Raw genomic sequence first — 27,455 nt, 5'->3', positions numbered from 1 at the left:
CTTTAGGTAGACACAAAATGCTGGAGTAACTCAGCGGGGCAGGCAGCATCTCTGGAAAGAAGGAATGGATGATGTTTCAGGTTGAACCTTTCTTCAGACTGATGAAATCTTTAGCCTGGAATCTTTAGCCAGGAATCTTTAGCCTGGCCTTTGCCATTATCCATTCATCCAATTTTAAATGCCACAAATTATGGACTGCAGTAATGTTGGGCGCTCAATGCATTTGTTTGACATTTCTCTGTCAGTGGCTTAACAGAGAGTTAGCTGACTTGAATTAAGTTATATAACATCAGTATTGAAGACGTTTGGAGAACATTATGTGAATGAATGCCTTTGTCCATTTTAATAACTGGCAGCATTTGATACCGTTATAATTATAGTTGTCATACAAAGTTAACGATAAAAGTAAAATGGAAGTGTCAGTTTCAAATTAATTGAAGAACCATGTGTTCTTCAACAATTCAATGTGTCAGGCCAAGTTTAATGTCATATGCACAAGTATAGTGAGGTACAGGTACATGGAAAATCTTGCTTGCAGCAGCAGCACAGGCATATGTAGACTCAGACACACAAAACATGCATTATAAATAAATTATACCAAACAGTGAAAAGAAAGACCATGCAGAAACAAGACATAAGCACGAAACACAATTAGAAAAAAATGTTCAATGTAGTGCAAGAGGTGGTCCATGGAGATGCATTACTGAGGAAGGATCAGGGTTATGCAGATTGGTTCTAGAAAACTAGCTGTTTCTGAACTTGGTGGTGGGGACTTCAGACTTCTTTACTTCCAACTGATTGTTACCAGTGAGAAAAGGACATGGGCTAGATGATGGGGAGCTTTGACGATGGATTCCACCTCTTGAGACAGCTTTCAATTGTGAGGAGGGTTGTGCCCATGATGGATGGAGCTGAGTACACACTTTCTACATCTTCTTGGAATTGCCATATCAGGCCAAGATGCAACCAGTCAGGATACTTTCTACAATCCATTTAGAAGTTTGTTAGCATTTTCGAGAGTGTCAAATCTCTTTAAACTTCAATGAAAGTAGAGGCGTAGTTTGCCTTCTTCATGATTACATGTATGTGTTGGGCACATTTAAATAAAGAAAGGAAATGTGGTTTTCTCATTTCTCCCATTTTCTCATCAGAGTCTCATATGATCGTAACACAGGTTGGAATGGAGCCATAAGAACATTTTCATACTATTTCTCCAGATCCTGTACCCTGATCTTAGAATAAAGGGGAGGCCTTTTAAGACTGAGGTGAGAAAACACTTTTTTCACCCAGAGCATTGTGAATTTGTGGAATACCCTGTCACAGAGGGCAGTGGAGGCCAAATCACTGGATGGGTTTAAGAGAGAGTTAGATGAGCTCCAGGGGCTAGTGGAATCAAGGGATATGGGGAGAAAGCAGGCACAGGTTATTGATTTGGGACGATCAGCCATGATCACAACGAACGGCGGTGCTGGCTCGAAGAGCCGAATAGCCTCCACCTGCACCTATTTTCTATGTTTCTATGAATATGTAGCTGGGATCAAGGCATTACAGTGCTAACCTCGACATTGAAAATTATATTAATTTAATTAAAAAAACTTTTTTCTTCAAAAGAGAAACGTTGCTTTTTATTCTCTAGTTATTTTATTCTATGATTTGTACTAGAATTGTCAGAAATGTTCACATCTGCCCATTAAGATATTTTTAGAGGGTAATTATGATCTGGTCATTGTTGTCAGGATCCTAATGCATTTTATGATATGATTCGATACGATAGAACTTTATTCATCCCTGGAGGGAAATTGGTCTGCCTTATCCATTTGGAAATGGATATAGAATTCAGACATACATGAATTAGTGAATGAAAATTGGAGACTGTAATATCTATTGGCAATGAGCAACTTGTTTGACATGGACATTGTGGGCCAAAGGGCCTAATCCTGCGCTGTACTGTTCTGTTTTACATTCTGACCAGGGGCAGGCTGGTCTGATATGGGGCAGCGGAAGTCCCGACAAAGTGGAGTGTGTGGGTCGTAACCCGATTTTTTGCACCCCAGGTTTGTGTGTGGTGTCCTCTATCCAACAAGCCACTGGTGTGTGTGTGGTGGCCCCAAGTGCTGGACTAGCATATCGCACCGGATAACTGTGAGGAGGTCAAAGCCCTCAACCCCTCTAGACAGTGTGTGTGTGTGTGTGTGTGTGTGTGTGTGTGTGTGTGTGTGTGTGTGTGTGTGTGTGTGTGTGTGTGTGTGTGTGTGTGTGTGTGTGTGTGTGTGTGTGTGTGTGTGTGTGTTAAAGAGTTTGAGAGAAAGAAATTAATGGAATACTTTTCAGGAGTTATTGATGATTTATTCAATCTCAATAGCTAGCCAATTTTTCCATAAAGAGTGAAAAGTTTATAGTGTAAATTGGCAGCAAAGACGTTGTGACAAATGATTTATCCAGAAAGACAATGTCTCATTCAGGATAAAATGTATCTAGACACATGAAAAGAAGACAGTTAGGCAGAATTATGTCTGACTATAAAGGAATTAAACACTTTTATTGAGCTCACTTTTCATGCCCTAGTCCACAAAATTTTGATTTCATGGAGCTAAAATAGAACCTTTAGCATAACTGCTCTCAGGGAGAAACAAGTGTTGCTTTAAAAGCTTTAAATCATAGAATCAAACCCTTTTTTATGGCGGATTAAGCTTTAATATATTAAGCTCATAAAGGAATTAAACACTAGTAGATGGATATTGGTTATCTTTGAGAATGTTATCTACAATGCATTCAGAAAGTATTCCGACCCCTTCACTTTTTCCACATTTTGTTACGTTACAGCCTTATTCTAAAATTGATTATATATATATTTTTTTTATCATCAATCTACACACAATACCCCATAATTAAAAAAAATGAAAACAGGTGCTTAGAATATTTTGCAAAGTAATATAAAAGAAATAACTGAAATTTCACATTTACATAAGTTTTCAGACCCTTTACTAAGTAGTTTGTTGAGGCACCTTTGACAGCGATTAAAGCCTCAAGTCTTCTTGGGCATGATGCTACAAGCTTGGCACACCTGTATTTGGGTAATTTCTCCCATTCTTCTCTGCAGATCCTCTCAAGCTCTGTCAGGTTGGATGGGGAGCGTCAATGCACAGCTATTTTCAGGTCCCTCCGGAGATGTTCGAATGGGTTCGAGTCCTAGCTCCTGCTGGGCGACTCAAGACTTGTCATGAAGCCACTCCTGTGTTGTCTTGGCTGTGTGCTTAGAGTCGTTGTCCTGTTGGAAGGTGAATCTCCGCCCCAGTCTGAGGTCCAGAACGCTCTGGAGCAGGTTTCCATCAAGGATCTCTCTGTACTTTGCTATGTTCATCTTTCCCTCAATCCTGACTAGTCTCCCAGCTCCTGCTGCTGAAAAACATCCCCACAGTATGATGCTGCCACCAACATGCTTCACCATAGATATGGTATTGGCCAGGTGCTAAGTGGTGCCTGGTTTCCTCCAGACGTGACGCTTGACATTCAGCACAATAATTCAATCTTAGTTTCATCAGACCCGAAAATCTTGTTTCTCATGCCTTTTGGAAAACTCCAAGTGGGCTGTTATGTGCCTTTTACTGAGGAGTGGCTTCCGTCTGGCCACCCTAACATAAAGGCCTGATTGGTGGAGTGCTGCAGATATAGTTGTCCTTCTGGACGTTTCTCCCATCACACAGGAACTCTGGAGCTCTGTCAGAGTGACCATTGGATTCTTCGTCACCACCATGATAAGGCCCTTCTCTCCACTGATTGCTCAGTTTGGCCGTGCGGCCAGCTCTATGAAGAGTCCTGGTGTTCTTCCATTTAAGTTCTTCCATTTTAGAATTTCAGAGGCCACTGTGTTCTTCGGGACCTGCAATGCTGCAGACATTGTTTTATACCCTTCCCCAGATCTGTATCTCAACACAATCCCGTCTCGGAGGACTATGGCCAATTCCTTCGTCTTCATGGCTTGGTTTTTACTCTGACATGCACTGTCAACTGCGGGACACTTATATAGACAGGTGTGTGCCTTTCGAATCATGTCCAATCAATTTAATTTACCACTGGTGGACTCCAATCAAGTTGTAGAAACATCTCAAGGATAATCAATGAAAACAGGATGAACCTAAGCTCAATTTTGAGTGTCATAGCAAAGGGTCTGAATACTTATGTAAATGTGATATTTCACATTTCTTTTTAATTACTTTGCAAAAAATTCTAAACACCCATTTTTGTTTCTTCATTCTGGGGTATTGTGTGTAGATTGTTGATAAAAAAAAAGAATTTAATTCATTTTAAATAAGGCTGTAATGTAACAAAATGCAGAAAAGGTGAAGGGGTCTGCATACTTTCTGAATGCACTGTACATTGCTACCTTGCTGTTCATATACAGAGTGGGCAATCTTAATAGTTAAAAGAGCATCATCTGGCATATTAACACCATTTTTAAAAAGCATCATAATGAACACAATCTTCAATGGTGATGTTCCCAGAGAGGTATGCTGTGTTTTACCCATGTAACACTGTTCCCTGATCACTGATCTACATATCCGAATACAGATTTGAAAAATTCTCTTTTAAGGGGCCTTCTCTTCTATTTTTACTTTCCACTTTCTCTCTTTCTTTTTTATTCTTTATATACACACTTCACGTTTTTCTACTCTCTACCATCTATTGTTCCACTTTTTCCTCTTTCTATTGTTTTCTTTTTCTTGTCTTGCTTACTTCCTTCTCATAACATAAAACTAGAGGTCGTACATAGAATGGATTACGGTATTACATAGTTGGCACCTAAAATTAGGTTCCACTGTACTGTTTTGTACAGTATTAACTTCTAATAAAATAAAAAAAAAAAAAAAAAAAGAGATAACACTGTTCCCTGTCATTTCCAACACAGCATGGCTCCATAGATCTTGTAACTGCTGCCATTTAAACTAGCAACTGTCAGCCCTCAAATAGTGATACTATTAAAAACACTCTTCCAACCACTGGGGAGTGTGCCATTAAAGAGAGCAAGCTAGTATAGCTGCTGCCTCACAGCACCAGTGACCAGGGTTCAATTCTGACCTTGGATGCAGTCTGTGTAGTTTGCGAGTTTTATCCATAACTGCGTGCGTTTCCCTTCAAGTGCTCCAGTTCCTTCCCACATCCCAAAGATGTGTGGGTTTGTAGATTAATTGTCTTTTGTAAAATTGTGCCCAATGTGTAGGGTGTGAATAATAAAGTAGAATAACATAGAACTAGTGTGAACAAATGATCGGCATGGATTGGATGAGCCAAAGGGCCTGTTTCCATTGCATCTCTAAAAAAAGGCCTTATAGGAAGCAGTTAAAATATTTATGAAGCATATCAATTCAGCAAATGAGAATTATGATAATAAAGTATCACAACATCAAAGGATTGATATAATCTGTCATTTACATTTCACTGACTCTGTACCTTGCTGAGGGCACATTATCAATGGCACATTGTAGGCAAGCTTGTCTTGAAATTCTCTGAAGCAGAGAGGCCTTCTGTGCTCCCACACCGTTTGAATCTGGAAGACCACTTTCTCTATATCTACATGGTGCACAGTTGGTCTCAGAGTTCAACTCTCTTTCAAATGTGATATCCCCTGCATTAAAAAAATGTGTAGTTCTACATCAAATGGGACACTTTTTCTACCTAGCATTCATAGGATTCCCTGATATTAGCAGGTCAGGCCAAACTGGTGGCCAAACCATCAAAAGATAAATCCTCCAAAATGTATTTACTTGCCAATAACTACAATCAATTCCCCTTGGTCCAGGTCTTATACGAGTCCCTGCTTCCCTGGTCTGAATGTAGCACTGTCCACCTCATTGCAACATCTTTGGCGGGGGGGGGGCTCAACAAATTCATCTCTGCTACTTCCCTCCCCACCTGCACTGTGTATCTTTCGCTTCGAACTACTTATGGTACTTAATTTTGGTTTGATTGTAGTTATGTATAGTATTTTCAGATTTGATTTGAAATCATGCAAAACAAAGATTTTCACTGTAATGTGTAGGGAGTGGATAACAATAATAAACTTAAACATAAATCCTTCACCATTAACTGAAGCTCTGACCCTTCTATCCCCTTTCTCATGGGCATCTACCATGTCCCTGATCCATACAAACCATGACCCACCAGCTGGCATTTACTAGAGTTTCTCCACTGGTTCCACAATATCTTTTGTACACACATGTCCAGTGCTTATTCTACTCTGCGAGATGCATTAGGTTCTGGGCGTGATCAGCAAGTGTTGGACCACAATGTGTTGTAAGTCAAGTATGCTTTTCTTGCTGCTGACCAATATGTTGGCTAATAAATACTATTCAAAGATATTTGGTTTTCTTGATGCATTCATTTGTCATGAAATGGTACTGTTCACTACATCATTACCCGCACAGAGTCTTTGAATCTCAGTACTTGTGTGGGACAGATTGTAGCTCATGCATTCGCCTTTTAATTAACTTCAGTGCTCTGCAAATCTCTAACTATACATACTACCATGCGGTTGGAGGACTCAGCAAGACAATCTAATGAGGGAGTCATCTGTTTGCATTGCGATATATCACTAATATCATGCAGATGAATGGTTTTGAAAAAAATCTAAAGTACTGATATTAACCTACAGCTTATAATTTTTTGTTGCTCATCACTATTCACCCTGACTATTCAAATTGACTACATGACAATCGGTGTGAATAGTCTGTGGCAAGTGGGCTAGATAAAATATTATATGAACACCAGTGTTAGAAAACAATATGCAATGCATGTTTTGTCAACATTAAATAAAATAAATTGAATTACCAGAGAAATTATTCTGGGCATCACTCGCTTGAATTGTGTACATTTTCTGAAATTATCCCATATCGATGCAAAATTATTTCCCTATAACATAAGAGATATCATTAAATAAAATATTCTTTAGAAAGGGCAAATTATTTCAAGATTATCATTAAAGTCTTGAACCTGAAAATTATTAATTTATTTATTGTTCCTCAATTAATTTCCCTGCACTGCAAGCATCATTAATGCATTCACATTTCACAAGTCAAATAACCTACAAGGAAGGTTATTGGACTTATCACTCTGCTTAACAAGCATAAGGCTGGAATACCAGTAATTAGTGTAAATTGCCTTTCTGAACTTCAGTATTGGAACAAATTTGATCGTGGTGCTGCTTAATGTCACTGCTATACAATGCAATATGTCATCATGGAAGCTTTAAAAACAAGAAAACCACGAATCAAGGAATCAAAGCCATTCCAATGCAATCTGGGGGTGTGAAATTCGGATGGTTAACACTCCTCCCCTGCTGAGAGTCAGGGATTAGTATGATGTGGGAGTTTCTTATGAGTTATTTCACACTGACATAAGTGGGTGGGGAAAGCAGAAGTGTTGGATTGTTTTAAACCGTTCCTATTTGGGGAATTAGTAGGCAGATTGTAGCATGTAGCCAACATGAAGGCTTCAGACATATTATTGCCCTCATCTGTAAACCTGCAAGATAAATAAGAACATTCAAACAGAATAACAAACTTATTTTAACAGCATACATTTTCAACTGTTCTTTCAAGCCCCACAGTGTTCTCTAAAATTGAAAAAAAACCGACATATATCCTACAAATGGATTGTGAATAGCTTTTGCTGGCATTACTAAATTGGAAATAGTGTTTTATTTCGTAGATCATTATGCATCACGCTGAAAATTTAAATGGACACTCTTGGTGTTACCCTTGCTCGCTGACACAATTTCCAATTTGGTCTTGCAAGGGAATGATAGCATTCCCCATGCAACGCCACTTCTGGAGCACTGCCAGGAAAATTAGAACAAACTGCCACTCCTGAATCAACCAGCTCTTCGTATTTCCCTATCGCATTGGGATCCTTGCAAATATCCCTTTGTTCCCTTGCCCCCCCCCCCCCAATTGATTTTTCTCATGACCTCACCCTTTGACCTCACTGCTGACCGACCCTGGTCTAGAACTCCATTGTTTGGTTCTCTGACTATCCACTCTGCACCCCAAGCCTTAATGACTACATTCAACTACCCCAGCTCATAGATCTCCAGCGTGTAGATCTCTCTCTATCCGCTTCCCAGCAGTATTCCTCATCCAGGTCTCACTTAGAGATCCCTTCTGCCTGACTTTGATAATGCTTCCAGACTCACCTATTCTTCCGACCACTATTCCTCCCCACTCGCCCCAACGCATATCATTAACCTCCATCCTCCCTGGACTTTTACCCAACTCTGCACCTTGGTTTGTGGTTGACATCATTTCTTTTCCAGCGTCAGAAGCTGGGAAGGCATAGTTCAACAAAGTAAATATGCAAAGCCCTTTTATTTGTATTTCGGACTTGTAAAGTACTGATATTTGCTCTACTAATAAAGGCATCGGCATATCATTGTTACAGCCATCTGGGATACTCACCTGTGGGCATCAGAATTTGCTGGCCACGTTTAGCATTATTATGAAGAATATTACTACAAGTCTGGACCACAACATTTTTTTGCCAAGTCTGGCATCTTGAAAATCTCTGCAGAATATCTTCCACTTTCATAACACACGCTACAATATAGTCAGGGGTTTGGCCAGTAATTTAATACAAAATGCTTTTGGCACTTTCAGAGAAAGCAGCAAGTAAGATTAATTAGAAAACTAATAATTAGAATGGAGGCAATTTAAAGCCATTTTAAAAATTCCTGATAATTCTGCAAAACCCACTTAACAGATAAAGCCTGTCACTCTATCTGCTAGTATAACAGTATAAGGTTGAGTGCAATTTATTTGCTCATTCAATCTCCCAATTCTCATGAGTGTGCTTGCTCATCCTACAATATAGTTTCTTGGTGACCCCTAACCTCTGGTATTTTGCTGAACCGTCCTCTTCTCAGATGATGGTTGTGTAGTTGACTGCTGAACATGGGAACACCCCATTTAAAATTGATTAAGTCCTCACTCTACATTGATGCATTGACTAGAGTTCACTGACTGGGGCCGTATTGTCTGTGGAACAAGCTTGTGATCTTTCTAATGCTTTGTGGAGCATGCAAAAGATGTCAGGTAAGTCCAGGACAGTCATGAAAGAGAGAAGCCTGGAAGGTAGAGCTGGGTAGATGAGTTAGGGAAACAGTTGGCTGCTGGGCATGCATTTAGGGTCAGGGTAGGTAATTGAGAAGCTAAGTTCGTGATCCAGGACAGTGATCAATGGCTGCGGGTTGTTCAGGGTGGAGGTGAAATCAATAGTTGAGATAATGGAAATAGGTTGAATTGGTTATTTGGTGGATGGGGAGGTGGTTAGACAATTGCCACAATCTTGAAGGGGAAAGAGGCAAGTGCTCTCGTTTAGACCCTATATGCTCTGGTCAGGGTTAGCTCAGGCAACCTCCAGTCTGAAGAAAGGTTCTGACCTGAAAAGTCTGCTATTCGTTTTCTCCAGAGATGCTGCCAGATTCGCTGAGTTATCCCAACAGCATGTGTCTATCTCTGGCTAGAGTGTGGATGCGTTGGAAAAACAATAATGATCCAACTTCCAAAGAAACAAGAGACTTTGAAATTGGAAATACGTTTATTTCTTTCTGCAGTTCTAAGCTTGCATTTATGGGGGAGTTAGGTATTTTTTACCCAGATGCTTTTTTACATGATGTTTGTAGCTTGTGTAGTTTTATGGAGAAGCTAGATCACCACTTGATTATTGAAGATTTATTGTTGTAAGGGCAGATGCAAAAGAATCATTAAAATTATTTTTACCACTAGCATTTTCATGCCATTAATATTATAATTTAGATGAAGGTGGGAGATTGGAGCTAGCAATTTCTTATCCATTTGACAAGTGTCCTTCTAAATTTGGGAACTGTAATCATACCTTTACCTTTTGGAACAATTCTCAGAAAATGTACACTATTCTCAAACAAATATTCACCTTAGAAGAGTTTGCAGGTCTCAAGGTAGACTTCAATCATTGCATGCAAAGGGTATGCAACAAAATACTGAACAAGACTACTTTCATTTACATGACATTGCTGTGTCCTAAACATTATGGTGCCCTGAAATGGGGGGATTATGTTTAAACATTGCTGTAATTTCTACATGGTGAAACCAAACTGTATAAACATGGCCATTATTAAAATCTGACAATGTGCACTTTAACCATGTGTGATTTTTTTTCTATTGCAAATCTCAAAGTGTGGAATACAGAGGCAAATCAATAAATGATGGTTTTTGGCCCAAACATTATGGAGGGCACTGTATTAGGGCAGCACAGTGGTGCAGTGGTAAAGCTGCTGCTTTACAGCAAAAGAGACCCAGGTTTGACCCTGGCCTTGAGTGCTGTCTGTATGGAGTTTCTACAATCTCCCTGTGACCGCATGCTGCTGTTTCCTCCCACATGGTAAAGACATGTGGGTTTGTAGGTTAATTGGCCACAGTAAAATGTCCCGACTGTGTAGGATAGAACTAATGTACGGGGTGATCACTGGTTAGTGGGACAAAGGGCCTGTTGCCACTTTGTACTGTATCTAATTCTAAAATCTAATTTAGTCACCCCCTCACAGCTTCCTTTACTCCAGAGAAAATAAACCCAGTCTATCCAATCTCTCCTCATAAATGAAGTCCTCCAATTCAGGCTACTTGCTGGTGAGTCTCCTCTGAACCCTCCCAAGGACAGTGTGGTGACCAGAACTGCACACAATACTTCATGTGTGGTCTAAACAGTGTTTTGTAAAGTTTCAACATAACATCCCAACTTGTACATTTAATACCCTGACCTATAAAAGCAAAACCACCATACAACTTCTTCACCACCCTATCTACCCGTTGGGAAAATAAAAAACCCTGATCATCAGAAAATGGGACGGCAGATGCTAATTTAATTAGAGATCTTGAACGATTTCCAAATTAACACCATCCTTGAAGCCCATTTATTCTCCTGCCTCTGCTCATCTTTTGCAGACTCCCTATTGTGTGCTTTTGGCACCACCAAGACTGAGGTGAGGACGGGTCGATTTGTCCGGATCGAGGCATCAGTGGAGTGGGCTGCCTGGAGGCCTTGCAGCAGCCTGGGGTTCGATTGGATCGGCCCCCGCTACAAGTGGCCGAGTGCACGGATTAGATGCGTCCTTCAGCAGCAGAGAACAGTGGAGCAGCAGTAGAGGGCAAAACAACTTCGCTTGGCCAGGCTGACCCTTAACACCGCCAGGACAACGGGACATCTTGGCTAAGTTAACAACTCTTCATTTATAACAACTTGGACTTGAATTATGAAAAAAGGTGTTAAAATATGGTGACTCTTGTATAGTGTCTCTGTACTATTCCTATAACGTACTTAACTACGAATGTGATTATGTGTAGTAATATTTTTAGTGAACTGTATGCAAAAAAGGAACTTCACTGTAGCTCAGTACATGTGACAATAAGGTACCATTGAACCATTGACCTGACTATCCCAATGTTGTCCCAGTCAGCCTCCCATTTCCTCTCTCTCCAACAACTCAGCTCATCCAGAAACACTGTTGCATATATTCTATTCACCCGTTGCTCCTGGTCTTTGATTCACACTGGTGGCTGCTTGGGCAATTTTTAAATTATACACTACAATACAATACAATATTTATTGTCATTTGAGCCTCAGTGAGGCTCAAACGAAATTCCGTTTCCACAGACATACAAACAAAGACAATTTCCTACAGACATACACACAATTTAATTCACACAAACATGCATCACAGTGAACCACTGTGATGGAAGGCAACGTCTTTTCTCTCCCCTGTTCTCCATGTCTCTCCCGATGTCCAAGCCCCAGGCGGGCGATGATAAGTCCCACGGCCATTTTAGGCCGTGCCGGGCGATTTACGGCCCTGCTCCCGGTCTAAAAGTCACAATGTTGGAGCCCCCGGCGGGCGCTGGAATGTCCCACGGCCATTAAAGCCGCGCTGGGCGATGTACGTCCCCGCTCCGGGTCGTTTCAACCCCGCGACATGGGCTGGAGAAGTCGCGTTGCGGGAGCTCCGGGAAGCGGTCTCCTCAACCGGACCCGCGAGCTCCAGATGTCCCAGTCCACCGGACCTGTGGCTACGTTGCTGGAGCCTCCGAGCCCCAGGAGTCGAGTCGCAGCAGCGAGTCACCACCGCTCCCCACGCTCCGAGGCCGGTCAGCCCCACGATGGTGAGTCCGCAGCTCCGCAGTCTCCCGAGCCCCCGGGTCGTTCAGGCTGGAGGCCGCTCCACGGTGCTAGGCCCCAACGACAACGGAGACCCGACAGGGAAAACGTCGGGTCTCCTGTACAGGGAAAAGATTTTAAACGGTTTCCCCCTTCTCCCCCCCGCCCCCCACATATACACATTTAAAACCAGTATTAAAAAACACCAACACTACATTTAACTAGACACAAAATAAAAAAAAAGACAGGGGCCGCTACAACGGGTGAGTCGTGCCGCCAGTATCAACATTATTTACAACTTTTTCCAACCTGCACTTCTCGTACTCTGGTGCCTTATACATTTGCAATGTTAATTTCAACAAGGGCAGAAACTGGAAAGGAAATAGTTTTGATCAGTCAATGTGATGGAAACAAGATTTTTAAAACACAATTAGATACAGTATGCACTTGAAAGAATATAATGTGTAAGGTTATGTGGAAAGAGCTGGCAATGGGTCTAAATAACTTGCCCCTACAAGAGCTGCCACCATCAAAAGGCTAAATGGTTGCCTAATGTGCAATAATGATTCTCTAATTCTAATTGCTCCTTAATTGAACGCTGAACACCTTTCTTCCTTAAGACCTACTTTTCTACTTTAATGCTTTCTTCTGTGACTTGATGTCAGATTTCATTTAATATCACTTCTGAGCACATTGGAATGTTTCTGAACATTATACAAACTATATAAATTAAAGTCATAGTTACTAAGGGAGCTCAAGCAGCTTCTGAATGTCAGTTGAGCATCAAGATAGAATTATTACCTTAATATCTTTGTTAACTTTGTTATTCTTTTTAAAAAAACGAAAGGAATGCCATGTATTTTTTTTTAAAAAGGAAACTATTTGCAACAATATGAAGGGTAATAAAATACATTATGACATGTCTTCGAGCTACATGGCATTGTGTAACTGAAACATAATTTTCAACTTGTCTCTTTTGGCAGTTCTAGAAAATAAATTATGTTTGCAGGAAAATCGATTCCATAACAGTTTTTTTCACCAGTTTTATGAAATTAAAAAATACATTTTATATAAGCATTATAATGACCAGTTTCAGTCATTTTGTATCACTCAAAAAATGGGCACTTTCTGTCATGTGTCATCTTTGCAATCCACATGTAATTTCTTTTTAGCATTCAAAGGACAATATAGTCTGATTCTTTAAGCGCCAACCTGGTTTTATTTCTTTCTACGTGATTCTACAAGAGTTTGGTGCTTTTTTGGTGATTCAGTTTGCAGAAATCTGTAGGGGGTGACGTGGTTAGTGCTGACAGACTTTTTGCTAAGTTCATGAACCAGTTATAGACAGTACATTGAGACTCCAATTTTTACGCAGCTTTATAGGCTCAGGATACAATATATAGCGTTAGGGCATTTCTCAGAGTTCCTCGCAGATGTATTTCTCACAACCAATGTAACATCTTAAAACTTTACTCATCAACAAGTAATTATGATTGTAACAGAATCATAGAGATGGATCGTGGAACCATGGAAACGGACCGCTCGGCCCAATTTGTTCACGCTGAGCAAGATGCCCCATCAACACTAGTCCCATCTGCCTACGTTTGGCTCATACCCTTCTAAATCTTTCCTGACCATGTACCTGTCCAAATGCCTTTTAAATGTTGTGATGGCATCCACAACTATCTTCTCTGGCATTTTGTGCCATATACCGACCACCAAATTGCCCCTCAAGTTCCTATTAGATTTTCGCCTCTCACCTTAAACCTATGTCCTCTGGTTCTTGATTCCCCTACTCTGGGTAAAAGACTGTGCATTTACCCTCTCTATTCCCCTTATGATCTTAATTAAAGATCACCCCTCATCCTCCTGCGCTCCAAAGAATAAAGTCTTAGACAGCTCAACCTCTCCCTATAGCTCAGGGCCTCAAATCCTGGCAGGATCCTTGTAAATCTTCTCTGCATACTTTGCAGCTTAACAACATCTTTCCAATAACAGGGTGACCAACACTGAACACAATACTCCAAGTATGGCTTCACCGATGTGTGGTACCAATGTAACATGTGAAATAACTTATGAAGTTGTTTTAATGGCACTTTTCACACTGAAAACAATTGGCTGTTGAATATAGCCTCACTTTTGTCAGCAGAGGTATAATTGTTAATTTAGTTCTTGTTGATGGCTAAGTAACCAGCTGGCTTTTTCTACCTCTCATCCAGACTTCTGACTGTCAATGTGGAAGAGTGTCCAAGTATTGCTCTGTTCACAAAAAGCAAAAAAAAATCAATTTGCTTAATTACTTCCTAGTCAACCCATTCTGAATCATCTTCATACTGATACTGACAAATACAGATGAAGCCAAGTGTAGACTGAGCTACTGCTTTGCTGAACAAGTGTGCAATGTCTACTAGGGAGTGCTGGAACTCCCTACAGCTAACCATTTGAATAACTCCTTTTCCTTTCTGACCCGTCTGTCCTCAGTCTCCTTCACTGCCAGTCCAAGGCCCCATGCAAACTGGAAGAACAGAACCTCATAATCCACATGAGTAGTCTACAACCTAATGACTTAAACACTGAATTCTCCAATTTCAGGTAAAAGCCTCCCCTCTTCACAACTAACCATGATAGATTCCATTGCAGACCTGATCAGCAACACAAGTGTTATCATGTCAGTGAATACTTTTATGAAAATCATGGCATTTTATTGGCACTTCCTTCCAAATCAATAATAAGCAGAGTCTAAGATGTGTTTATATTGTTAATGCTGGAAAATCAAAGGTAGACAAAAATGCTGGAGAAACTCAGCGGGTGCAACAGCATCAATGGAGCAAAGGAAATAGGCAATGTTTCAGGGCAAAACCCTTCTACATTCTCCTGCATTTTTGTCTACCTTATATATTGCTAATGCTGCTTTGAGTGACAGGCTCTGGGAATCCCTCAACTCCAGCCTATCTGATAAGAATTCCCAGGAACAGAAGAGTTCTGCCCATATGTGCCTTAATGTTTAAGTATAAGTATAGCTCTGAAATAGCTCTGTTCAGAAATATTTCTAGAGCTCTGGAAGGAATGCTTATAATCTCCACACTAAGTCCTAAAAGTATGCCAGAGCAAACATTAACACTTACGAAGCCAGGTTTCATTCTGCACTGGAGTTATGCTCTATGCAATGGGACAGACACATGAAGTAACAGCACATTCATAGGGTTGCAGTATAGATATATACTAAAATAAATACCTTCCAAACCCCCTTGTATGGTTGATATATTTTTTAATCTTCATGCCCATGTTCATAGACAAACAAAATATTTTAACAAGAAGTACAATAAAACTGTAATGAAAAGTGGTATCAAATACAAAATCAGAAACAAAGAACTGTAGCTACTGGTTTATGAAAAAGGATAAAAAATGGTGGATGGAACTCAGCAGGTCAGGTCGCATCTATGGAGAACATGGATAGGTGATGTTTTGGGTTGGGAGTCTTCTTCGGAATGTTTGAATCAATAATGTAAAAAAACATGTGCACTGATTTAAAAATTAAGTGCCTGATGCTGGCCTAATGATCAAGTTTATTGTCATTGTGCATGTTGGATTAAGTAGTCATTTTCTACATTGAATAATTTAATACACAGACTGCACCCAAGGTCAGGATTGAACCTGGGTCTCTGGCACTGTGAGGTAGTGGCTGGCTCTACCAGCTGTACCACTGGGCCACCCTACTTTGCTGTTGTATTTTTAAAACCCAGTCCATTTTATGCTATGGACAGTTTCAGCATAGATATACTGTAGCACTATTAGGCTTCTGCCAAAAATCCATGTTATTATTGGGAGGATCGTTGCTGAACCAAAAATATGAAATATAAAAAGAAAGTCTAGGAACTAAAAAAAACTGTTCAATGAAAGGGAGATGAATTTCCAAGATTCAGCTGTCAAATAATACTGCTATAGTTCTCTTGGTTAAAAAAAATCTTCCCCATTTCCTTCTAATTTGATGGCGGCAATAAAATTGTTTCCATATTGCTTAACTTTGCTGATGCTTCAACCTGTCCTTTCTGCAATCCAATCACGTTGCCTGCACCTGCTGGATTGCGTCAAGAAGTAAATCTTTAAAATAATATAAATAATACATGTGGCTCAAATGGAGGGAAGGAGTTTTTTCCCCCATTAATGAATCTCTTGATGAATGGGAAAATGAACTGATTTCGCATTGTAAGTTCTAAGTTCTTGTTAAAAAAAATTAGGATTTTAATCTTTGGGTTCAGTTGTTCCATTGCTTTTCTTATAATAGCAATTTACTCAATGAAGGTATGCAATATATGAGGTGGACTGATCAGTTGATGAGCTTCATCGCAGACAAATGAAAATACATCTGCAATCTTGTCAATGTGTTGCATGTGCTGATGTCTAGACCTAACAATAAATTATGGCAATAGTCTAATTATTTAGCAGTAAGCTGAAAATATACATATATGAAAATGTTCCTAGATCTTGAATTTTTGCCTCTCAATATTCATGTGCAAATAATAAACCAAATTACTGATTTCACAATGATTCTAAAGCAGAAATATGAATTTCATAGCTTTGTTTTACATATTCATATACTAATATTCACTCCTTGTAATTTTAATGTGTATATTTCACAAACCAAATAAACCTACCACATTTGTATCTTCGGACACAATAAATGCAGATAAGATTTTCCTTCCTTAACAGGGATGTTGATAGGACTTGAGAGCCTGAGTTACAGGGAGAGGTTGGGCTGGCTAGGACTATTTCTTAGAGTGTAGGAGGATGAGTGGTGATCTTATAGAGTTGTATATGATCATGAGGGGAATAGATAGGGCAAATGTACAGAGTATTTTGCCCAGAGTAGGGGAAATCAAGAACCAGGGGACATAGATTTAAGGTGAGAGGGGAAATTGGCCTCTATTATTTCACCCTTCTAACATAGCTGATTCCATATCTTGCTTAGTCTTTGGTGAGAAGATTTTTTTTTGTCAGGAGCCTGAGAGGCAGTAGCTCATTTCACCTTGTGCTCAATCTTTATTTTATTGGTGTGGTGTATATATGTGGTGTTTTGATTCACCTTGAGTTCATTTTGTGCATTGTATGGACATATTGCACCATTTTCTGAGAAGGTATGTTTCCATATATGCCATTAATTTATCATCAATTGCTTAGAACAGATTGTTAAATTGTGCCAGTCAGTAGCAATCCAAGTCAGAGGGTTTATGTGCATCCTACTCCTGAGACTTCAAAATCCTAGATGAATATTGTAAGAATGATGGAGATTGCACTGTTAGGGATGCCCATTTCTTTAAAGAGGAGATGTTAGACTATAGTTTTGTGCCCTTTTCATGTGGGTACTAAATCTCATGGCACCACTTTGAAAAAGAATGGGAAGAAGGCCTGACTAATATTCATGCTTCAATCAATATCATAAAGTCAGATTAACAGTACTTGTAGAAGCTTGCTGAGTACATATTGGCTGATGGAGTTCCTGTAGGACTTCGAATTATTCAAGTATTTTTGGGCAACTCAAGGCCAAGAAATGTGTCACATACATATAAACATATTTTCCTAAAACTGAAAACAATTGAATAGAACTGTCAATAGCAAAATAAATTGTGAATCAGCTTTTAGCTTAGATTAGAGATACAGCATGGAAATAGGCCCTTCAACCCACCGAGTCAACGTTAACTATTGATCATCTATTCTCGCTATCCCATTTCCTCATCAACTCCCTGCATATTAAGGGCAATTTTACAGACACCAACTAACCTGCAAACCAGTACTTGGAGGAAACCCACATGGTCACACGGAGAATGGGCAAACTCTACACAGACAGCACCCAAGGTCAGGATTGAACTCAGCTCTACCAGCTGCGCCACCCTGCTGCCTCCTTCGTTCCTTTTGCCGTTGTTTTAGGAGCTAATGCAGATGACTGAATCATTATTAATGTTTATGGTCTTGTGTGAGCAGACTGAATTAGATAGAGGTGTACGCTATCAAACACAAAATAAATTTGGAAATTTGCTAATGATACTCTCTTTATCACACCAAATTTCATTCCATGTATTGTAAGGCAAATTAATTTCATCATCCAAAATGTTTTCTTTCTCTAGGTTCTTGAATCAAGCCATCTAAACTATTTAAATCTAAAGTTAAAGTATGTATGAAAAGATTTTTCTCATATAATCTTGCACCAGTTGACTGGTTAAGTTAAAAATAGCTTGCTAGCTGACACAACCGATATTTATAATTTAATATAATTTCCTTAAATTAAGACCCAATTCTCCAAAATGTCTCGACAGCTGTTCAACTGGGGTCATGGACAGACTCTGACAAAGAGGATTCAAGAAGGGTTCAAGCTATAGTGTGTTCTTTCATATCCTGGATAGTACCCTTTGGGACCAAGTACCATATACACACTCATTCTTCAAAAATAGTCAAGCTTGATGTAATGGTTTACACTAAAACCACTACCCACCCCATACATCGTTTTGAAACATTTACTGAAAATAGCTGCAAATTCAAAACAGATGTAAATGTGCAGCTGTATTATAAATATAAGATACTCAATGGGGAGCTGTTAGAATTGATAATTCCCCAGTGCTAAATTCATAGATGAGTTATTAAGATCTTCCTCACAAGTGGAATAAATTCAGTATTCGACATTTCTCCATTGGGCTTTCTGTTTATACCATTATGGATAATTATTTTTATATTTCAATTAGAATTAGCTATCTGCCTATAAAAGTACTCAATTTGTCAAGGACAGCATAGGCCTTCTCCAGTCAATGTTGATGCCAAGCCATGGTCATGATTGGACTGTACAATACAGTATATGCTGCATTTTTACATTAAAGCAGTATTGGAATCAGAAAGAAGCAATAAACAAGAGCTGATATCATAATCAGATTTACAGGGTTTTTTTTTAAATTATTGATTAAAAAAGTTGCATCAAAGAAACTGGTGAATTGAAAGAAGTTGCAAAAAATCTCTGGTAATTAAACAGGGAGAAATAAATCATGAACAAATAATTCATTGAAAGTTGGAACAAGATAAAATATTTTCTTTCTGTTCAAAATATACTGCATGTCTGGGATTTCCTACCAATGTTTCACTGATTTTTTTTTTACAATTGGGACCTCCATCTCTTTAAACCCCTCTTATTTCCAGAAATGATTAGCTACAGAGAAAGTGCAGATATAAAGAATGCAAAGGCTGAAACAAGGCAAAATCTAATAACGGGGGGGGGGGGGGGGGGGGGGGGGGGGAACGAAACTGTTCTTAAATCTAATGGTACGTGCTTTCAGCCTTTAGTATACTCTGCCTGACGGGAGAGGGGAAAAGAGGGAATGACGGGAATGACGGATGAGAGTGATCCTTGATAATGTTGACTCCTTTCGCAAGTCAGAGTGAAGTGTAGAGGAGGTGTGGGAAGGGGTGGGGGGTGGAGGGGAGCTGCTTTGCTGCTGAGGCAGAAAGTGCCTCAAGGTGAAAAATGTTTGAGATATCAAAAGGTGAGTCACTTGTCAAAGGTGGTCTTGTAGCCAGAGTATTAAGTTGAGCTTCTGGACAAGCAGTTGAAGATCTGACCATGGGCAAAGCACCTTATTTCCCAGCACATTGCCCAGCATGATAAAGGAAATCAAACTAAAGTTAAAACAAGAGACACATATTTAACTTTGTCTGAAGATTTTTTACAATTAATTTTATTGGATGTGGGCATCACAGGAAAAGCCACCTGTAGTTTCTGCTGAGCAATGGTGAGCCACGCTTGTGAACTGTTGCGGCCCTTCTGGTGAAAATATCACCAGAGTGTGCCTTGGGCAGGGTGGCCATCGCTTTCTCATGCACCGCTGGCCTTTTTTTGTTGGTAGAAGGTGTAGGTTTGACAAATGCAGCCAAAATCAGTCAGATGCGTAACTGTAATGCATTTTGTAGATGGTGCACTGTGCACTTTTGGAAGGAAGGGGTGAATATTAGGGTACTGAATTACATGATAATAAAATGCACTACTTTATCCTGGATACTGTCAAATTTCTTGTTCCTTGTAGATGGTGGAAAACGTTTGAGGTATGAAAAGGTGAGTTACTTGTCATAGGATACCCAGCCTCCAAGATGGTCTTGTAGCCAGAGTATTTAGTTGAGCTTCTGGACAAGTAGTTGAAGATCTAACCATGTGCAAAGCACCTTATTTGCAAGCACGATAAAGGAAATCAAACTAAAATTAGACCATAGAACAGTACAGCACAGGGCCAGGTCCTTCAGCCCAACATGTCTGGCTGAACATGATGCCAAGTTAAACTAATCTCCATGCCTGCACATGATCCCTATCCCTCCATTCCCTGTATATCCATATGCCTGTGTAAATGCCTCTTAAATGCCACTATCCTATCTGCCACTACTAGCACTCGAGGCAGCGCATTCCAAGTACTCACCACTCTCTGCCCTGCGCATCTCCTAGAGACTTTGCTCCTCTCATCTTAAAGCATTTGATAGTTTCACCCTGGGAAAAGATTCCAACTGTTAAAATGAAAAAAATATACACCGAATGGGCTAGAAACTGTATTGCACATGAAAAGCAAAACTAAAATATTGCTGTGTATTGGGTCCAGAGCAACAACTTGCAAGTTGTGACGGGGGATTTTCCTTCTCGTCCAATGTTCAAGAAATTGTGCATGCAAAGGATACAGTCCCCACCTGGAACTAGAATGCAATTGCACATGGTAACTGCATGTAACTTAAAGAGCCATACGCAGTGTGAACCTAGAATAGCAATCTCCTGTCATTGTGGAACCTCATAAAATGACTGTCCACAAAGGACTTCATCTCCCGATTCAACATTTCAGTCTGGATTGTATGGAAATACCTCTAGTGTACTAGACGTGTGGTTTACTAAAACATGTGCTATATGATTTGTTTTCTGTACTTTTATCATGCTCTTTGTCCATCCCATTATGTGCACAGGAAAGACTTGAAAAGAACAATATGCCTATAACATACCTATACTGACAACTCCACTTAGTAATGTAATTATGAGATATTAAATGATGACACTCAAAAAGATCATTTCGAAAATTGGACAATAGTTTTAATTTGATTTTAGTGTTGCCTTGTGCTGGAATTGGGAGATCATTGCACCGACCCAGGTAATAATTTACAATTTGAAGGAGTAATGAAAAAAAATAACAGTATCCCCCATATCTTCAGAGGCTCTCGAAAACCAACAGCAATAAGAAAACCAATTAGAAAAGAATCCTCTCATGCAAGCTAGGATTTGTGTTGCAAATGAATCATACCTGGTCCTGATTTATTACTGGGCATATACAGTCAATGCATTTGACATAAGATTTAAAGGAGAACTCATTAAAACTTTAAAGAAGAATTAATCCCAGTTAAATCAACTTCAATATCTTTCTCTATAATCCTTCATTATCCAGTTACACTCCAATTTACATTGCCCGTTCTGACCTCAAAATGACTGGCGCAAGATAAGAAACACACGCACGTCATAGTTTATTGAGACTAAGGTCAGCTCAGGAATAGAACTTGTATGGACATTTTACTTGAACACTATATATGTGCAAGTCTTTGCTCGCTTATAATTTTTTTTAATTTTATCTTTCATATCAACTTTTATATGTCTGTCTTTTCAATAATTTTTCACCTTTTCTCAATACGCTTGATAATAGTTCTTATTTCTTTTAAACGTGCAAAGCTACTCTGTTCGGCATGGCAGACAGATGAACATGTTTATAAATGTGGGTGATAGTAATTACCCATCCTTTTTTACCAATGCCTGTTAGCAGATGTGAAATTGTTTATGGATTCCACTTATTCCAAGAACCCCCACCAACACTCTAATAGCTACCAATGATAGATGTCGACATTATAAAGAACAGGAAAGGACTATTTGGTTCCAACAAGCCTGTCCCTGTTTGATTAACCCTGGCTTCAACTAATTGCCTTCCAAATCCCTCATTCCATTTCAACTCTAGAAACAGATCTAATTGACCATTAAATCAATTTTCATTGTCTGCTTCAATGGCATCACTGGTAACTATTTCATACTAAAAAATAATTGTCTTGAAGAAAAGTTCAGCCTGACTTAATCCTATTGTATTTATTTTAAATTTTGTTCTTGACACTTGCATTCTTCATGCCTTTGAACAACCTTCTAAGATTAATTCTGTGAACCTCATTAGAATATTGAATATTTCAATTAGATCATCTCAGATTTTTCTTTTCTGAGGCAAATGAGATCCATCTTGACCATGAACTTAAGCTATTAGAGCAAAATAAAACTGGCAGCAATGAATATCCAAGGCATCAAGACCTTTGCAGAAGCATATCGTAAGCGGTTGCTTTTCAACAAATACGTATGGCTTTGCAATTTTGGTCCTTCTCTTGCTCAGAGCAAATTTCAGAACTATGTGCATTGAAGTCTCTATGGTTGCTGAGCTGTTGTGAGGAATGTCAAGTTGGAGAATGACCTTGAATAAATTTAGAAGCTAGTGTGTAAGTGGGATCGAATTCCTTTACCACGGTGTTAAGAGTTGGCTGTATTACTTTCAAATCATATTTGGTCTGCGATGGGTAGTTGTGGGAGGGAGGGAGGGAAGGGCGGTGAGGAGGGAGCACCGCGCTGTGGGAGGGAGGGAGGCCGTGGGTGGGCGTGGACCCGAGCAAGGCCGCTGGTGGGCGTGGACACGAGGACCCGAGCAAGGTCGCGAGCGGGTGAGGACCTGGGCGAGGCCAGGGCGGGCGTGTGTGTGAAACAGGTGCCGACCCGAGCCATGGTGTCTGCCCACTTTAATGTGACGTCATCAGTCGAAGCTGGTTGAAGAATATGTGTGTGAAAGGCAGTTTAAAAAGGTCGTTTGGTCTTTTTTAAATTTTATTCACCAATAATGTGAAATATAGGATAAAATCTTAAGTGAACCTGATCACTGCATGGAGGAGAAAAATGTCAGAAATGTAAAAATGTATGCACTACCTCGTAGCGTTTGAGAAAATACAAAAACACATACAAGATTAGACTTTTATAGGTATAGAGATGCTTCTGAATGAACAGTATGACAATATCAAAGCCAATTTACCGTCGAGTTCTGTTAATAAAAAATGCCAGTTTATTGGGAGATCGAATTTTAACAAGCAGGAATAATCAATTGTAGCTATTCAGGCAATGCACAAGAAAACCTATTCAGCCATGAAGACAGTTGTGTTTTAAAGAACATTAATTTGAATAATTAGAGTAGAAAGTAACAGAAAAACTTAAATGACATTGAGATACCAGTAAACGTGTTCAGAACATAACTATACTTGAAAAATCTTTCCTTTAGTGCTAATTCAAACACAATATAAATCACTTTTTTTTAAAAAGATATAAAGGACCACTGCAGGGTCATAAATCAAATTAAACCTCAGTGAATCAAGATAATGCACAATCGTTGGCCTGAAAACTGTGCATCATCTTTGAAGAGCGTGCTCATACAAAAGTGTGCAATGATAATCCCTCAATCGCTCAGTTAAGAATGGCAGTATCTATGCAGTGCTAAGCCACACAGAACAGAGGATAGCAGACTGTTCTCTGATCGGTTCCAGGTTGACTAATCTGTCACAGGAGCACATGCTATACTACAGCAGTGGTCAATGTCCCAAAGCAAGTAAAGGCAAAAAGTTAACCTGAATTTCTACTTCTGATCATTATCTAGTAATTGGAACATATCTGGGTGTGCGCAGAGCACTGCATTTGGATCGGCCACGATGCCATTGCTCAGGCTGCTAAAAAATATTGCAACGACTCTCATACAACGCCCTCAATAGGCCTCTTTTCATCTCCATGGATGGCCATTTGATGAGAAAATATACTTTATCATTTCATCAGCAAAGATGCGAACTGTGAAGATGTGGGACTGCTTTAAAACTGATTCATATAAACTAAATGGCAATGTAGAGCTGTTTGTTCCAGACATTCCTTACTCATCCATTTACAAGAGTCACAGGCTTGCTCTGTAAGTGTGTAAACTTTCTAGTCTATGATTTGTGTCAACTATGCCTGTGGCAGGTGAGTTCTTCAGTGCAGCAACCAGGTGTTCACCCATAATTATTTACTTATTGGTAGATTTGATTGCTGAAACATCCGTTGTCGCTATTTAACAATGATTTACTCACCAGAGCAATTTTCCCCTCCCTCTGCCAGATGCTCTCTGCCTGTGGTGGCTGGAGTTTACAAGCTCCAGGGGCTGCAAGTGGTTGTGTGGTGTTGTTTTTTGATTTTCCTGCCTGATCTGCAGAGACGGCGTTTGCAGAGTCCTCCATAATTTGACTATGAGACGATGATTCAACCAAATTGACAGTTCCTGTGTCACAGTTTGGGACATGTGCCTGCAATTTTGCCTTTGGCCTTTAAAAGTGAGAAAAACAAAATAAAATGATGAATCAATCGATAATGTTGACTTTTAGAATTTAAATAATTGAAAATCCTGATAAAGCTACTTTTATTTTTAAGATGGTACCACTCACATAATCCAAATCCATGTGTGTTTGTATTAATTAAACAATCAATGAATTAATGTCAAGCTAACATCATACAATAATTTTTCACTTATTACACAACACCAGAATATCTCACCTATCAAGGCAACACACTCTCAAATTATGCTTCAAAACCTATAGGAACCATCTCTGTATTCTCTAAAGAGTTGCCAACTCAATTGCACATTGTAATGTGCCTCCCCACAAAACACAGCTAATGCACAGTTGATTTCCTGCCTCAAGTTCAGGCTTGTTGTCTTTTACCTGACAGGCCTAGGACAGGATTCAAACTAAACATATGGTAATTTAATTAACTCCTTCTTTCCCACAAGGCACTTCTGAACATGTTGTTTGCCTTGAGGCTAAATATCAAACATGATGAAATTGTTTCCTGCTCTACTGCACACCTTGCCTGTGACTTATTGCGTGAACATTGGATAAAAACTGTTCACCTACTATATACAAGCCAGTCTCACACTTGACCTGCTTTGCAATCAGAAGATTAATTCTCTATTGTATGTAAAAGTTTTATTTTGACTTGTATGGCGAAAACTGACAATAAAAAATATATTCACTGGCAGCTAAAAGCACCAGCTAGTAGATCAGTAGCCAAAAGGTTTTAAGTGCAATTTCGCGAAGAACAAATAGCAATTTTGACATTTCAGTCAAACTTACAGCTGGAAATTTTAGCTTTCACAGAACAATGGTGACTCTAATTACTGTTTTTAAACTGGAAGTAATAAACCATTCTAACAACCTCCATCATGTGAAAATCATCCAGCAATTTGTGAAGAGCAACATTTGCTGTAAAATGGGGGGAGGGGGCACTGGCCAGTTCATTCAGAACCGCATGTACCTGCCTGCCTGTTGGCCGCTCAACACTCAGGTCTACACGACTGTTCCAAATGTTACTTCAAGGAAAATGTAACTTCAACTAATTATCCTGGGGCAGCAATTGATCAATAAGATTTTCAAATAAGCCGAAAATACTTCGAAACTTTCAAACACACAGTACTAATTACTCAGATGGCCTCCATGATATATTTTTCAGCAACCTTGTGTTCCCATTATGCAAATATCAGTTTTATGTGATGGAGTTTATGATATTCCAAAATGTTTGATTGGTCAACAAGGTCAAAGACAAACACATCTTAAAATGTAAAGGCTGATTCGGTCATGCTTAGATGCTACAAAATATTCTCATCATTGTTTTATATATTCTCATCAGTGCCCCAAGGCCATAATCAAAATGACATTCTCTTTTCCTTTATTCAAGGATATGTCAACCCTGCTCGCATGCTTTGGATTAGACTTGCTTTCTTATTAGTAAAAAGGGAGAAGTGCTACTTTCTCATTGCAATATTTGCCTACTAAAATAAATGGGAAAATTGCCACTTTCAGAGAAGTAGATTTCCCTGAAGATCCTGAAGGCAATTTAAAAGATATAGTATGAATGTAATTGTAATGTTTGCTGGAGATTTATGCAAACACAAAGGCATGTAAATAGGGAGATAGCAAATTAAAATAAATTATCTCCAATGCACAGTGTTTATCTGGTAAATTCATGAGTCGTGCAAGTGTGGTGATACTTTAGATGGGCCAACATTTAAGGATGGAGGAGATAGTCAGTCTGTTTACCATACTTAATTATTAAGCAACAACATCTGGTGAAAGAGCATATGGGGACAATAGGTAAAGACATGGTTAGGAATTGTCATAATGGTCTGATAGTCAAATGATGATCTGTCAACTTCCATTGCCGATGTGAAATAACATAGTTCAGAGTCACAGAACCATGTGAAGCAAATAGCCAGATGTTTGTGTAGAAAAATAGAAAAGCAGCATGGTTAGATAGATTATATATGAAATTGCAGGAAGCATATCATGCTAATATTTTTTTTAAAACACTTTAGAGACTGGCTTGGGAAGGTATTATAAGGGTGGAAAATAGAAAAGATGGGCAGAATAACTTTTGTGTTTTATATGTGTGAGAGAGAGAGAGAGAGAGAGAGAGAGAGGAGAGAGAGAGTGAGAGAGAGAACATTGAACACAGCAACAGTGCATAAGATCAAATCATGGCAATAATATGCCAAACCTGAATTGGGTAAGTACACAGCTATGATAATGTCCCTAGATTTTCACTTAAATTATCCCAACATCAAGCTCGCAAACTAATATAATCTCAGAGAGTTACAATATTACCAAAATTGGTATTTATTTCTTTTTTTAAAGAAATTACCACCAAAGTTTAAAATAAGCAACCAGGACATCTTATTCATTCCATTTGTTTTCTCCAGGGAGAAAGGCCTAGTGACAAACAAGAAAAAGATAAAAAGAGCATCATTCCATTAAAAGTAATTCTACAGGAGAATTAAAGGAGAGGTGCAGAATGATATACCAAGGTGTTATAAGAGGACTGACGAGGCGCCAGATAGGGCAGGGTGGGTATTCAACATCAGTCTGCTTCCCTGAAGTATGTAACAAATCTTTTACTGGGGCTTGGTTACGCAATGGTTAGGCATGCAATGTACTTGCTCCAGACACTTAATGAAACAGATCAGAATAAGCTTGTTGTGGTTTGCATGGAAATTTCAGGCCCAATTAAATGAATTGATATTTAGTGTACCTCATTTAAACTACTTATGCCTCCAGGCTCCCTGTTCCTCCTCTAATTTCTTGCAATGTACACATCAATGATTTCAGCAGATCTATCAACACTTATCTCAAAGCTTGTT

The 27,455-nt window shown here is 39.3% G+C and overlaps 1 protein-coding gene across 4 annotated transcripts in view; it reads right to left on the bottom strand.

Annotated features, from left to right (window-relative positions):
- The window catches only part of LOC129704064 (uncharacterized), a 231,227-nt gene that overhangs the window by 46,550 nt on the left and 157,222 nt on the right, over nucleotides 1–27,455 (bottom strand). For 3 of the 4 annotated variants that reach the window (XM_055646934.1, XM_055646936.1, XM_055646937.1), the window contains exons 14-15: nucleotides 24,358–24,589; nucleotides 6,826–6,906 (exon numbers count right to left, since the gene is read on the bottom strand). In XM_055646934.1, coding sequence (XP_055502909.1) covers nucleotides 6,826–6,906; nucleotides 24,358–24,589 — 313 coding nt within the window. The remainder of the gene's footprint in view (nucleotides 1–6,825; nucleotides 6,907–24,357; nucleotides 24,590–27,455) is intronic. The other variant, XM_055646935.1, reaches the window with a different exon arrangement.

Source organism: Leucoraja erinacea, chromosome 15 (assembly GCF_028641065.1).
Source record: "Leucoraja erinacea ecotype New England chromosome 15, Leri_hhj_1, whole genome shotgun sequence".
Classification (NCBI taxonomy): Eukaryota; Metazoa; Chordata; class Chondrichthyes; order Rajiformes; family Rajidae; genus Leucoraja; species Leucoraja erinaceus.
The sequence above is the reverse complement of the archived record's forward strand: the minus strand, read 5'-3'. Positions and strand labels throughout refer to the sequence as shown.